Raw genomic sequence first — 12,717 nt, forward strand, 5'->3', positions numbered from 1 at the left:
CTTACCACATGCCAGGCTGCAGAGAGCTCCATGCATTAGATCTGAGAGGTGAATACACTTAGCCCCATTTGCAGATAAAGAAACTGAGGCACTGGGGTCGTGTAACAGGCCCAAGGTCACATAGCTGGTAGGAGGCAGGGCTGGAATCTGAGCCCTGATGTGACCGTGACCCAGAGCCCCTGTGCTTTAACACCTGCCTGAAGCCCCAACGGAGAGATGAGGGTGAGGAGGCAGGTGGCAAGTGAGAAATGTGTCCCTGCGAGAAAATAGCAACAGAGCAGGATGAGAAAGGGGGGGACACGGGGGACTGGGACGCCCTGGAGACATCGGCCCAGAGCGCAGCTGCTGCTCACACCAGCCGATTAAAGAGGAGCCAGAAATCCAGATTTTTAAAGATGCTGGCTCCGTTTCTTAAACATATGGTAGGCAAGGGCACCTGGGTGGCTCAGTTGGTAAAGCCCCCGACTTCAGTTCAGGCCACGATCTCAAAATATTTATTCAAAAATAAATATCAAAAAAAAAACATATGGTAGGCGACATAAAACAGGTGTATGGGCTGACTTCTGCCCTCAGCTTCCCAGCTGGTTCGGGGATGGCCCTCCTTTAGGTGGACTGTGCTGCTATCTGGTGGCAGAGTGCGGCAGGTAGCAATGCAGGGCAAACCTGTGTTTCCAGCGTGGCCCGGAACGTCCTGCACCCCCTCTCTGCTGGCTTCTCCTTCCAGGGGGTCTTCACAGGGCACCTGTCCCCCAATTTTATCCCCGCCCCCTTCTGATAAACCTAAAACATTTCAAGCTACCCTTTACACTATTCTCTAATAGGTAATGCCTGCATAAGGTAAAGAATAAGAATCAAACATAAGGATCTAGAGCAGGGGTCAGCTGACTGCCACTCATGAGCCAAAGCTGGTCCCCTTGTTATTCTATGGCCCCATGAGCATTTTTTAAGTGGTGGGAGGGGGGGGGGCACAAAAAAGAATATTTCCTAACACATAAAGTTTAAATTTCAGTGTGGCCGTAAAGTTTTGCTGGCACACAGCCACACACATTCATTTGCACATTGCCTAATACAGCAGCAAAGCTGAGAGCCAAATGGCCCTCAAAACCTAAAATATTTACTTATCTGGCCCTTTACCAAAAAAAAAAAAAAAAAATCTGCCAACTCCTGGTCTAGAGTGAAGAGTAACGTGTTCCCACTCATGTCCCTCCAAGCCCTGTTTCCCTCTCCAGACGCCGTATTTCAACAAGTCCCTCACAAGACCTTTGAACAGGCAGAGAGGCACGCCTGCCCCCTGCTTTCACATGATTGGGAGAATGTGACATACACAGCTCTTCACCTTGCTTTTTTTTCCCTTAGCATATTTGAGAGACAATGTGAGATCAACACTTCCTTCCTCTTTTTGACAGCTGTGTAGCATTCCAACGTCATACTGGGCTTTCATGTTTTGACTCTCATTTTGTTGCACATTGAGGTTGTTTTCGGTCTCAGGTAGTACAGGACTGATGCTGCGTGTAGGGGACAACCTGAGCCTTTGCTCATGAGGGCCGGCAGACCCCCGGAGGTCAGTTCCTAGGAGCCGAATTGTTGAGCCCAAGGCGTCTGCGTTACATCTACATAGCTCACGCCAAACTGCCTTCCAATTGCCCATCTAAACTCACAACTTTTAACAGTGCTGGTTTCCCTACACCCCTGCCAACAGTGGGTTATCAGGTGTTTTGTTCTGTGCCAATCTGATAGGTGGTTTTAATTTGCATTTCTCTTACCCTCTTTCATTGAATCTAAGAGATCATTGATTGTAAGACGCATGTTGATTCCGCGGATGTTTGAGTGTAGTAATGTGCATCTTAGAATCATTGAAATACATAATATGTTGACTGACAGCGGGTATCTTCTCTCATGTCCTTACTCTGTACATGTCCTTTCCCTATTTTTCTTGGGAGGGAGGGCAGTCGTGGTTGAGAGCTTGGGGTTCAAATCCCAGCTCTGCACTTAGAAGCCTATAGCTCTGGCGGAGTTACTAAACCTCTCTATGTCTGTTTCCTCATCTGTAAGAAGGGATAATAATGGTACCTCTCTTATAGAGTAGTTGTGGAGTTTAGATGAATTCATATATGCAAAATACTATGTTCCTGGAATGTAGTAAATGCCGAATAAATGTTGGCTATGATTAACATCTTTTCTTTTGGACTGTTTATCTCCCCTCCCCCTCCGACAATGAGTTGCAAGAGCTCTTTGTAATTTAGGGAAACTCACCCTTTGGTCCTACCCACCCCACCGCCCCAGACCTCTGGTTCTTATTTATTTTTCCCTGACCACAAAAGTAACAGATGATACACAAGTCAGACATTACAGAAATAAAGTGGATAGGAAGAAGCCAACGGAAAGAACTCAGATGTCCATTGAGAGGAGTGAGTAGAGAAATGGTACCGTGACCCCTACCCGCCCACTCCCATCCCCCTTGGGTTACCACCTTCAGCAACTTCATCAAATGTTAAATACAACATCATGTGATGCTCCAGACACACCTCAGAGGGACATCATTCCATGTATGTGCCATGAAATGCCATTAGCAAGTGTGTCTCCCACACCCCATCCATGTCAGACCCCCCCCCCAGGCATTCTGCTCTCTGTCTTCTGGGTGCCCAAGATCCTTCCTGTCAACTGTTTGTAAACTTTACTTTCTGTAGTTTGTATTATAAAAGCTATAGCAGGAGGTTGGGTCCCCCCCCCCTTAACTATGAATTGTAAATAGAAACATAAAATTACATAATGTTATCTATCAGCTGGCTACTCAAAGTGTTGTCTGGGCATCCCCTAGGGGCTTGTTAGAAATACAGGACCTCAGGGGCGACTGGGTGGCTCAGTCGGTTAAGCCTCTGACTTCGGCTCAGGTCATGATCTCACGGTTCGTGGGTTTGAGCCCCGCATTGGGCTCTGTGCTGACAGCTAGCTCAGAGCCTGGGGCCTGCTTCCAATTCTGTGTCTCCCTGTCTCTCTGACCCTGCCCTGCTCACACTCTCTGTCTCTGTCAAAAATAAATAGAACATTAAAAAAAAAAAAGAAAGAAAGAAATGCAGGACTTCAGCAACCTCACCCCCAGCACACACACAGAATCAGAATCTGCATTTTAACAAGATTCCTAGTGATTCACGTACACATTAGAGTTTGAAAAGTATCGCTCTAGGGGCGCCTGGGTGGCTCAGTCAGTTAAGCATCTGACTTCGGGTCAGGTCATGATCTCACAATTCATGAGCTGGAGCCCCGCATTGGGCTCTGTGCCGACAGCTCAGAGCCTGGAGCCTGTTTGGGATTCTGTGTCTCCCTCTGCCCTGCTTGCGCTCTCTTTCTCAAAAATAAATAAACATTAAAAAAAAGTATTGTTCTAAAAAATAATACTGTAGGTTTCATAAAGTAAGCTGCACTTTTTTTTACATTTTGAAATATACTACTCATGCCTTTCACGTCACATGGATTCCCTAACTGCCCAGATGTTTTCCCACCTTGTTGAGAATAGTTTCTGACTGAACACTGTGCAACAGTCCACGTGTGTCTCTTCACTGGGGCACTGTGTAAGCTCCCGAACCCGTCAGGTAGGCTTTTGACTGTAAATAACAAAAACCTATCTTTAAGAGCAGCTTCAGCAATAAAGGCACTCATTATCTCACCTCTTCAGAAATCTTAAGAAACCTGTAGGTAGGGGCGCCTGGGTGGCTTAGTCGTCAAGCGTCGGACTTTCGCTTAGGTCATGGACTTTCGCTTAGGTCATGGACTTTCGCTTAGGTCATGATCTCGCGGTTCGTGGGTTCGAGCCCCGCGTCGGGCTCTGTGCTGACTGCCAGCTCAGAGCCTGGAGCCTGTTTCAGTCTGTGACTCCCTCTCTCTCTGACCTTCCCCTGCTCACGCTGGGTCTCTCTCTCTCTCCTAGAAATAAATAATTAAAAAAAAAAAAAAAGAAACCTGTAGGTAAACAGCCCCGGGATTCCTTCAGCAGCCCAACCACAGCATCTGAGGTCCCAGCTCTTGCCATCTTTCTGGGCTAGCGCCTTCTTTCTGGGTACACCTATAAGGTACCATAGACTCTGTGGCCCCGCGATGGCCACAGCCCCAACCATCAAAAATTCTCCGTTTATCGGAAGGAGACAAGGGGACAGAAAGAAGCTTTCTCCTCAGTTATTCTTAAAGGAGGGAAACTTTCCAAACACGTCCCCTCCTCAACTCATCGGCCAGAAAGAACTAGGTGACCCGCGCGCCTTGGGACCAATCACTGGCAAAAGGAAATGGCCGTGCCAGTACTTGGCTTGGATTCACACCTGGAACTGGACCTTCATAAACAAAACCAGCTAGGCGGGCACGGAAGGACGTAGTGACCGAACGCAGTCAACAGTGTCCAACACACCCTCTCTGGACTCCCCGCCTCCAACCTCGCTGCTGCCGCGTTCAACCTTCTCAAGGCCGCCAGGCTGCACTTGGTAGAAATGCAAACCCGCCCACGCTTAGCCTGAATTCCCAAGCTCCACAGAGGAAACAGCAGGTGCCCCACGGGCTTAAGAGAACTGAATTCCAAACCTGATTTTACTCCTTCCTTGTTGTGGGATCGTGGGAAAGCATTCTAACGCTTCTGAGCCTCAGTTTCCTTATCTGGCAAATAGAGATGATAAAAGCTACTTTGCAGGGGCCATTGAAGATTAATAAGAAAAATAATCGCTAATGCTTAATACGGCACTCGCTCTGTGTCAAGGCCTCTTCTAAAGTCTTTAGTTCCATTAGCCATTTTAATCTTCCCAACAAACCGATAAACAGGACTCTTATCTGGTAAACAGCTACCAGCTCCAGCGCAAGGCGGAGATGAGGCGCAGGGACCCGCCGACTCCGGCTCCAGGGACCGGCTGTGACTTCCGAGAGAGGGGGTGGAGCCTCTCTGAAGGAGCATCAGCGCGGAGGACCACAACTCCCGGCAGGCTCCGCGACGCCGCTGAACTACAATACCCAGCATGCCCCAGACCGCCAGGTTTAACCTATTCCTCCTGCGAGGTGCTCTGCACAGGAGTTTTCTCTACTGTCAATTTTGCTTGCCAGAAATTCCCTGAGAGACCAAGGAATCTATGCGAGTAAACGTTAAGGAGTATCGTGGATAAGTGACTTGTGTTTTCATCCTCACTTCACCTGTCAGCTCTGAGTCTGTTTTCTCATCTCTAAAATGGGGATATCCCTAGAATTTGCTGCATCCACTTGTTGAGAGGACTAAAAACTGGAAATGACGGCTTGGTAAATATCAGCTAGCGTCCTCTCCCCCCTCTGTGCTAAACGGTTTTATCAAAGCGTTTCATCTCTATAGCAACTCCATGAGGTTGATACTATCAACCCCCCCCCCCCCTTTCCGAAGGGGGAACTGATGCCAAAAGAGATTCAGGTCTCTTGCCTAAAGTCACCAAGCAAAGGGAGTGGTGAAGGAGGACAGAAACCCAGAAAGTTTCGGCCAGAGGTGAGCCCACTTTAGGAGCCCAAATGCTTCCCACCTGCTACCTGACCCTTTGCAATGACCCAGAGTCCAAGGCAAGTATTTTCTGTGCTCTTCAAGATAAACTTGAATCACGTGATCAACGGGACACTATCAAAAGGACTACCTGTTGCCAGTGCTGGGAAGGAGACGCAAGTGGCACTTTGAGAGTCAATTATGACTGAATCAAACCTGGTTGGAGAAATCAAGGAAAGCTTCCCTGAGGCGGTGATGCTGGCTCTGAGAACTGAAGAGTGGGAATAGCACAGGCAAAAGCCTTGAGGAGGGAGAGGGCACGTGTTGCAGAGGGCTCGAAAAGGACCAGTGTAGCTGGAGAGGTACAGGCAAGTCTCAGAGGTACAGGCTGTGTTAAGGAGGGGGGACAGAGGCACCCAGGGTGCAAATTTTAGGGAAGTATTCACTCGCAGGATCGTGCAAGGGCAGAACTGAGACCTCAAGGTCTTCTTAAAAGAGGCTTAAGTGAGAGCCCTAGACACCTCACAGGTGTCTTACTGGTCCTGGCCCTAGGCCTTTGGTTTGGGTGGCCATCCACTGTGGTTTGCCAAGAAGAGCCCTGTTGTTCTGGCAAGATTATACTGGGCCTCCTTTCGATCCAAAGCTTGTCTGAGTTGGGCGATCATTTTATGGTCGCGTGACTTGTAGAGTCTGTATCTTATCACAAGGAAATGGGGAGCCACTGAAAGATTTTACTGAAGGGCGTTTTGAACAAATTCTGCCTGCCACACAGAGATTGGACCATCGGGGCAGGAATAAAGGGTGCTGAAGTCACACCAGTGGGAGACAAGGACAGCCTACCCAAAATAAGAGAGAGAGATGGAGCTGAGAAATGCCTAGAAGGCACTGCTGTCAGAACCAGGTGATACATCGGATGTGCTAGATAAGAGTTTCCCATTTCCTCGTTCCTCTGCACTCGTACCTCTCTCAGCTTGTTTCTATATCCGTATTAGGGCTTCTAAGACCATTTATGATGAAGGAACAGTCCCTTCTTGAACTTAACATGTATTTGCAAATATGTGTCTGTAGGACCTTTGCACATGCTGCTCCCTCTACCTTCTAATCATTCAGTTTCAGTTGAAACGTGACCACTTTAGGAGGCCGATGCTGTCCCGGTCGTCTTTACTCTCCATCCTTACCATAGTTATATTCTTTCCTATTCCTTTGCTAACTTGCTATCTCCAACTAAAATGTAAGCCCAGAAGAGCAGACTTCAGGGAAATGTATCCATTCCCAAAACCTAGCAAAGCGCCTAGCACATAGTAGTTCTTGGTAAATATTTCTTTGGATGAATAAATGGATTGATGAGAGAGAACAAATGAATGAGTGAATGCTTTCCTTGACAACTTAATGCCCCCAAAACATTCTCTGGCCCGGGAGCATGGATCCTGGAAGCAAGAGTCTATTCTGGTCTGGGTTCAAATTCAGGCTTGGTCACTTAATTGCTAAATTGAGATACATCGCTTAACCCTCCTCCTCAGCTTCGTTTTTCACATCAATCCCGACCTGGTAGAAATATTGTGAGGATCCAGGTAGATGGGAACATGCTCGCAGAGAAATAGGTAATGTTTTTAGGCTTTTTCTGCTGTATCTTTCACAATCACGTCCTCCCAAGGCAGATCACCCCCTGCCCTTCTCACCGAGCACCTCAATAACTCCCTCGCACCCGAGCCCGGAGGGATATGCAGGCTGCTGCCCGCCCCCCTCCCCTGGGCACGCAAATCAAGCTTCCTCCCTCTGTAAAGGCAGGGGAAAAACCTTCCCGGCAACGGGTCGCGCGGTCGGCGCAGCGGGCGTCAGCGGTGTTGTCTGCGCAGGCGTACGCGCCTGCGCAGAAGGGTCCGGGGAAACTGGTGGGGGGGTGAAGAAGGGGCCGGCCTTCGAGCGACAGCGACGCAAGATGGCAGCCACCACGGGCTCGGGTGAGCTGGAGCGCCGGGCCCGGCTGGCCGAGGGGGCGCGGGCTTGGGCCAGGGACTGGGGACCCGCGAAGGCCCTAGCAGCGGGACCAGGGCCTCCGCGCTGTCTCTGTCCGCTGGGCTTCGCGGCGGCGACCCGAGCGGCCTGAGTGGGGAGGAGGAGCAGGCGGTGGCCGGAAGCACGGGCGGGGGCCTGAGGGGCCTGTGGGCGGCGCGGCGGGGCTCACAGGCTTCCCCAGGCGGCGTGAGGGCCCTGTTGAGAGGCAGGACCCGGCCCCAAGGCAATGCTGAGCAGCGGGAGCTATCGAGGGGCGAGCCCAGAGGCATTCTTCAGGAGACGAGGCTGGCGGCTCTGGGGGAGATCCAGGGGTCCCCTAGAGGATAAGGAGGCGCCCCTGAATGGATGAGAGTCCTTTCCTGGGTGCTGGAGGTCCGAGTGAGGGGGCAGCCGTGGGATGTCCGTTTGGCGGGGACTTCGGAGAACCCCTTAGGATGGATGGGAGAAGAAAACGATCTCATGAGATGACTGAGGATTCTCCATTGGTTAAGGGGCGGCTCGAGCGCTAGTTTGGGGGATGGGGTTAGCTGAGGAAGTCTCTGTGTCGACTGGAAAGGGGGCGTCTTGGCGTGGCTGCTTCTGGCGGAGCAGGGGGATTAAGGGCATCTGTACAGGGTAAGTGAGAAGGGAAAACGATCTCTCAGATTCCCAAGGGAAATGACCCCATCATTATCAGGCTTTTATTTGAGGAGACATGTTAGGTTTCAGGAGCCACGCTCTGAGTGGGGCCGTGGTGGAAACTTTCGATGTTGGGTGAAGAATAGGTGGATTGGGAGCCCTGGAGGTATCTGTTCGGTGCGGGAGGTCGAGTGAGGGAAGCAACATGCGGTGGTTGAGAGCGGAGCAAAGTCAGGTTTCAGAGATGTGTCTTTGAGAGAAGAAAAATCTCCTGTCCCCGGTGAGGGAAGCATACCCTAGTGGTGTCTGTTTCACGGAGACTGTCAGTCCCTTCCACTCCTTTGGATGCTGGTTAAAGATAATGTGGGTTCAGCTCAGAAGTTCCCTGTTGAGGGGATGGGGAGAGGAAAGAACGAAATGAGAACTCTGGGTGACTGGGGCAGGAGAGCTGAGCAAATCCCCATCTCCAGGACGCAGAGGAGGCGATAAGGGGTCCTCACTTGGAGGAGGGGGGTGCTTCCAGTCTCCTGCGGGGAAAGGGATGTGTTTTCAGACTGTGTCCCCTGTTCTACATCCCTTACACGGGCCAGAGGATCGAATCCTGGAGGGTCTGTTTCAGAATTCACATTCCGCACACGGGCACCAGGGGATGGACTAGGGGGGAGGGGAGGGGGGAGCCTTTTCTTGAGGAGGTAGGGTGAGGATTAGCTGGGGGAGGCCCCCCAGAGACGCCGGTGAGGGAGAGAGATTCTGGAGGTGCAGGATTTGGGGGAAGACGGGGTATCCTCCTCAAGGAAAGGAGGCTGCACCTGTCGGCCAATGAGGTCCTCCAGTGGGGTGGCAGTGGCAGTGGGTGACCTCTGATGAAGGAAGCAAACAGGGCCACCAGCCTGGGCACTGAAGTCTCTGGCCAGTTAAGGCCACACATCAGCACTGTTAGGAGAGGGTCGGGACCTAACGGGGGCAGGGCGCTGGGGGTCCATGCGCCTCCAGTACCCCAGGGAGCCTCCCTTGTCTCTTCCGGTGGCAGGAGAGGGGAATGGCTGTAGGGGCTGGGGCTGAAGTGACCAGTCACAGGCCGCCCTTTTATATCTAAAGCAGCGGGGCCCCCTGGGGCATCGAGGAGACCACGCATCCTTTTCCTACATTTTGGTTTTAGCTGGAATGGTGCGGAGTCAATCCTTTTTTTTTCTTTCTTTTTTTTTTTTTTTTTAAAGATACTGCCACAGAAGAGAGGGGCTGAGTCAGGCCCGACTGCTGTGGGGAACTTCTCACCATAACAGCACCCCATCAGGTTGCTAGGAAGTGGGGAGACAGTGTGCCCGTGGCAGCCAGCATCGCGGCTCTGCTGCAGCTCAGCCCTGGGTGCAGGCACTTGAGATTGGCTGCCTTCGATCTGGCTTAACCGCTACTTGGTTTGAACCTCTTGAGGCCCTGCCGGTTGATGGTTGCTTCCCAGACCCTAGCGCAGAGTCAGACACAGCCTCACCAAGGGCGCGTGCCATGGTTTGGGTGACACAGAACAGGCTCCAAATGGGCTCCCCCAAAGTCCTTTGTCTGCTTACCAGCAGATACATATTATGGAGGGCCTGTTGTGTCCCATGGTGAGTGGTGGATACAAGGCACACAGCCCCCATCCTTGAGCTTCCACTCTAGTCAGGAAGAAAGCCACTGAAGGAGTAGATGATTGAGCCAGTTTCAGACAGCAGTTACTGCTGCGGAGGAAACGTGGTGGGACAGAGAGCATGTGGAGAGGCGATCAGGGAGGGCTCCTCTGGGGAGGTGGCGTTGGAACTGGTAGAAACGACTGCAGGAGCCAGCCCTGCAGTGTGTGTCATAGGCAGGGGAGGTGGGGACCGTGGGTGCCAAGGCCTTATGGCAGGACCACGCTCAGGGTGTTGAAAGAGAGGCTTGTTAAGGAGGTGAGTTTAAAAGCTGTGGCTTTGGATTTTGTTAAGTGTGAAGGGAAGCCATCAAGTAAGTGACTGGTTTGAAGTAGGCATTCAGTAACTGTTGGATGAATGAATGAGTCCTAAAAGGAGGGGAATGAGAAGATCGGCCTGTGCCCTGAAGGAGTGCAGAGTGCTAAGAGTAGATGCAGAAGCACCTTAATTGGGTTAGACCAAATTGAATGTTCAGGCTTCTGTTTTCTAACCCTGAGAGGTCTTTCAGGTTGGTCAGGGGCCCTGAGGCCTTCCTTAGTCAGGGTTAGAACCAGCCACTTGGTTAATCTGTGCCCTGAGTTGCCAGGAAACAGCTGTGAAGCCTTTGAGTTCCTGTAAAGGGCTGACTTTCATTTTTTTTATGGTCACGGCTTTCAACACCTTGGCACCTCCTTTGGTCCTGCGGTGCGTGCATTCTGCATAGACCCTAGAGGGCGGTCCTGTGAAAAGCCCCCGAGAGTCCCTCAGGATGCCCATGCTGTGACAGGTGACTTCCTCTGCCATGGCCACGACTGCGGAACCTCGAGCCCTTGGCTTCCAGGTCCTTCCGCTCAGCCAACATCCCACAGGCTTCCCTGACGGTTTACCAGAAACCCCAAGTGCCAGAAGAGTAACCCCTGACCAGGCGTGATCTTAAATTTGCATTCGCTAGAGTGGCCTCCTCTACACCTTCGGCACATGCAGATTTCACCGTGTGCGCCGTGGAGGTTAAGTCGCCTCCCATTCCATTCAGGGGTGTTCCCAGAGAGCCGGAGGTGGGACAGGCGAGCCTGCAGTCCGGGAGCCCAGTCTTGTTCCGGTGTGTCTCTCTGTGCCAGCATCTTGTGCTGCTTGTAGCCAGCTGCCTTTTGTACGGTGTGGTCCCTGCATCCAAGAGAAGTGCCTCACCTACCTAGTGCTCACCTGGAGCACTCTGCTCCTCAACGGAGGGGGGCGCCTTGATGGTCCAGGACAGCCGGTTGCTCTCTTCAGGGGATTCCCAAGGTTAACTGCGATGATTGGGATTTTCCCCCTTCGTGGTAACTTTCAGACTGTGCTTTTCACTCCGCCACGTGCCCTCTCTCTCCTTCCCCTTCTCTCTCACCTGAATTGCAGCCACGGTACTTTGATGAAAGTGGAGTACAAAATGTGAAGTCAGGAATCCTCTGTTTAATTCCGAAAAGGCCCCAGTGACGTACAGATCAGTGTATTTGGTGGAGTAAACATTTAACACTGAAATACTGCAGTTTTCCAGGTAATTTGACTTACCTATTGTGGCATCTCGTGCAGTGCTCCACAGTCTGATGCGCTCGCCAGAGCAAGTATTGTCCCCGCAGCTTTGCTGAGGGAGATTGGTGGCCGAGCGGTGGCACTCAGACTAGAGACCCGGGGGTTTGTGCTCCACTTCCCTCCCCAGCCCTCTCCACGCCTTAGGAAAGAAATGGAAAGGCATGGCATTTGGTATATGCTCTTCCTAGGTCTTGGAGTGTTTAATCTCGGTACGAGAAAGGGCTTTAATGAGAAGGGTCTGCCAGCTGTAGGTAGCAGGGTCCCTTGTTACAGCAGCCCTGGCCACTGTGTGTCCCATCTGGGTAACGTGAAGTCCGCTTGTAAGGAAGTTCTTGTGCCTTATACTCAGTGCCTCATACTCACTGGGCCTGGGGCCCCTCGTGTCATCTACGAAGTAGGACCTCGTCTTCCATTACATCCAGGCCCTCCTGACTTCTTTTTAAAGTGCACTTCTGGGGCTGACTATGTGCTAAATGCTATATTAAATTCACTCAGATTACATTATCTCACTCCTCCCAGCAGTACTTTGAGGAAGGCAGGTATCTGCCACGAAGGTGAGGAAATAGGCCCAGGGAGGGGAAGGGACGAGCCTGGAGCGTAGGCCAGTGATGTGTGGAGCTAGGGTGCAGACCCTGGGGCGGTTCTGCTCCAGGGCACCTGCCCTTGGTCATATTATCATTCTCCTGCCCCCCGTTGCCTTCTCTCCAGCTAGGCCTCTCATATTCCTTCAGCCCCTCACAGGTCTGTTGGCATTTCCCGCTCGGCCAAGTATCTTTCATGGGCAGGTCGTCGTGGCCCTCAGGGAGGCTTCTTTTCTCGCCCTTCCACCCACCCGTCGCAAGTCCAGTAGGTATAACTCAACAAAAGATGCCAAATCCTCCTCTCCATCTCTGCTGTTGCCATTCTTGCCCAACCAGAACCATCTCTCTCTCTCCCCTGGAAGACTGTAGAAGCCAGCTCCCAGCCTTGCCCTTTTCCAGTCCATTCTCTAGAGGAGGCGCATGAACTCCTGCAGACTAAAAGCAGAAACCGCCACTCCCCTGCAGAAAGCCCTTAGAATCAAATCACCCTGCACTTAGAATCAAATCATTCTCTTTTCTAGGGGCACAGATGGCCCTCTGTGGTCTTGGTCTTGCCCCCCCCAACCTCACATGGTATCTCGCACACCTCTGCTCTTGCTCTAACCCCTTTAGGAATGCTCTGCCTTGGGGCGCCTGGGTGGCTTAGTCGGTTAAGCGTCCGATCTCGCAGTTTGTGGGTTCAAGCCCCGCGTCAGGCTCTGTGCTGACTGCCAGCTCGGAGCCTGGAGCCTGTTTCAGTCTGTGACTCCCTCTCTCTCTGACCCTCCCCTGCTCACGCTGTCTCTCTCTCTCTCTCCTAGAAATAAATAAAACATAA

The 12,717-nt window shown here is 51.7% G+C and overlaps 1 protein-coding gene across 1 annotated transcript in view; it reads left to right on the forward strand.

Moving 5' to 3' along the window:
• The first annotated feature begins 7,364 nt into the window (after nt 1-7,364).
• UBE2V1 (ubiquitin conjugating enzyme E2 V1) overlaps nt 7,365-12,717 on the forward strand; it is a 32,151-nt gene continuing 26,798 nt past the window's right edge. The window contains exon 1 of the mRNA XM_039229991.1: nt 7,365-7,434. Within this exon, the coding sequence (XP_039085922.1) occupies nt 7,413-7,434 (22 nt within the window). The 5' untranslated portion in view covers nt 7,365-7,412. The remainder of the gene's footprint in view (nt 7,435-12,717) is intronic.

Source organism: Hyaena hyaena, unplaced genomic scaffold (genome assembly GCF_003009895.1).
Source record: "Hyaena hyaena isolate Hyena2069 unplaced genomic scaffold, ASM300989v1 scaffold_42, whole genome shotgun sequence".
Lineage (NCBI taxonomy): Eukaryota > Metazoa > Chordata > Mammalia > Carnivora > Hyaenidae > Hyaena > Hyaena hyaena.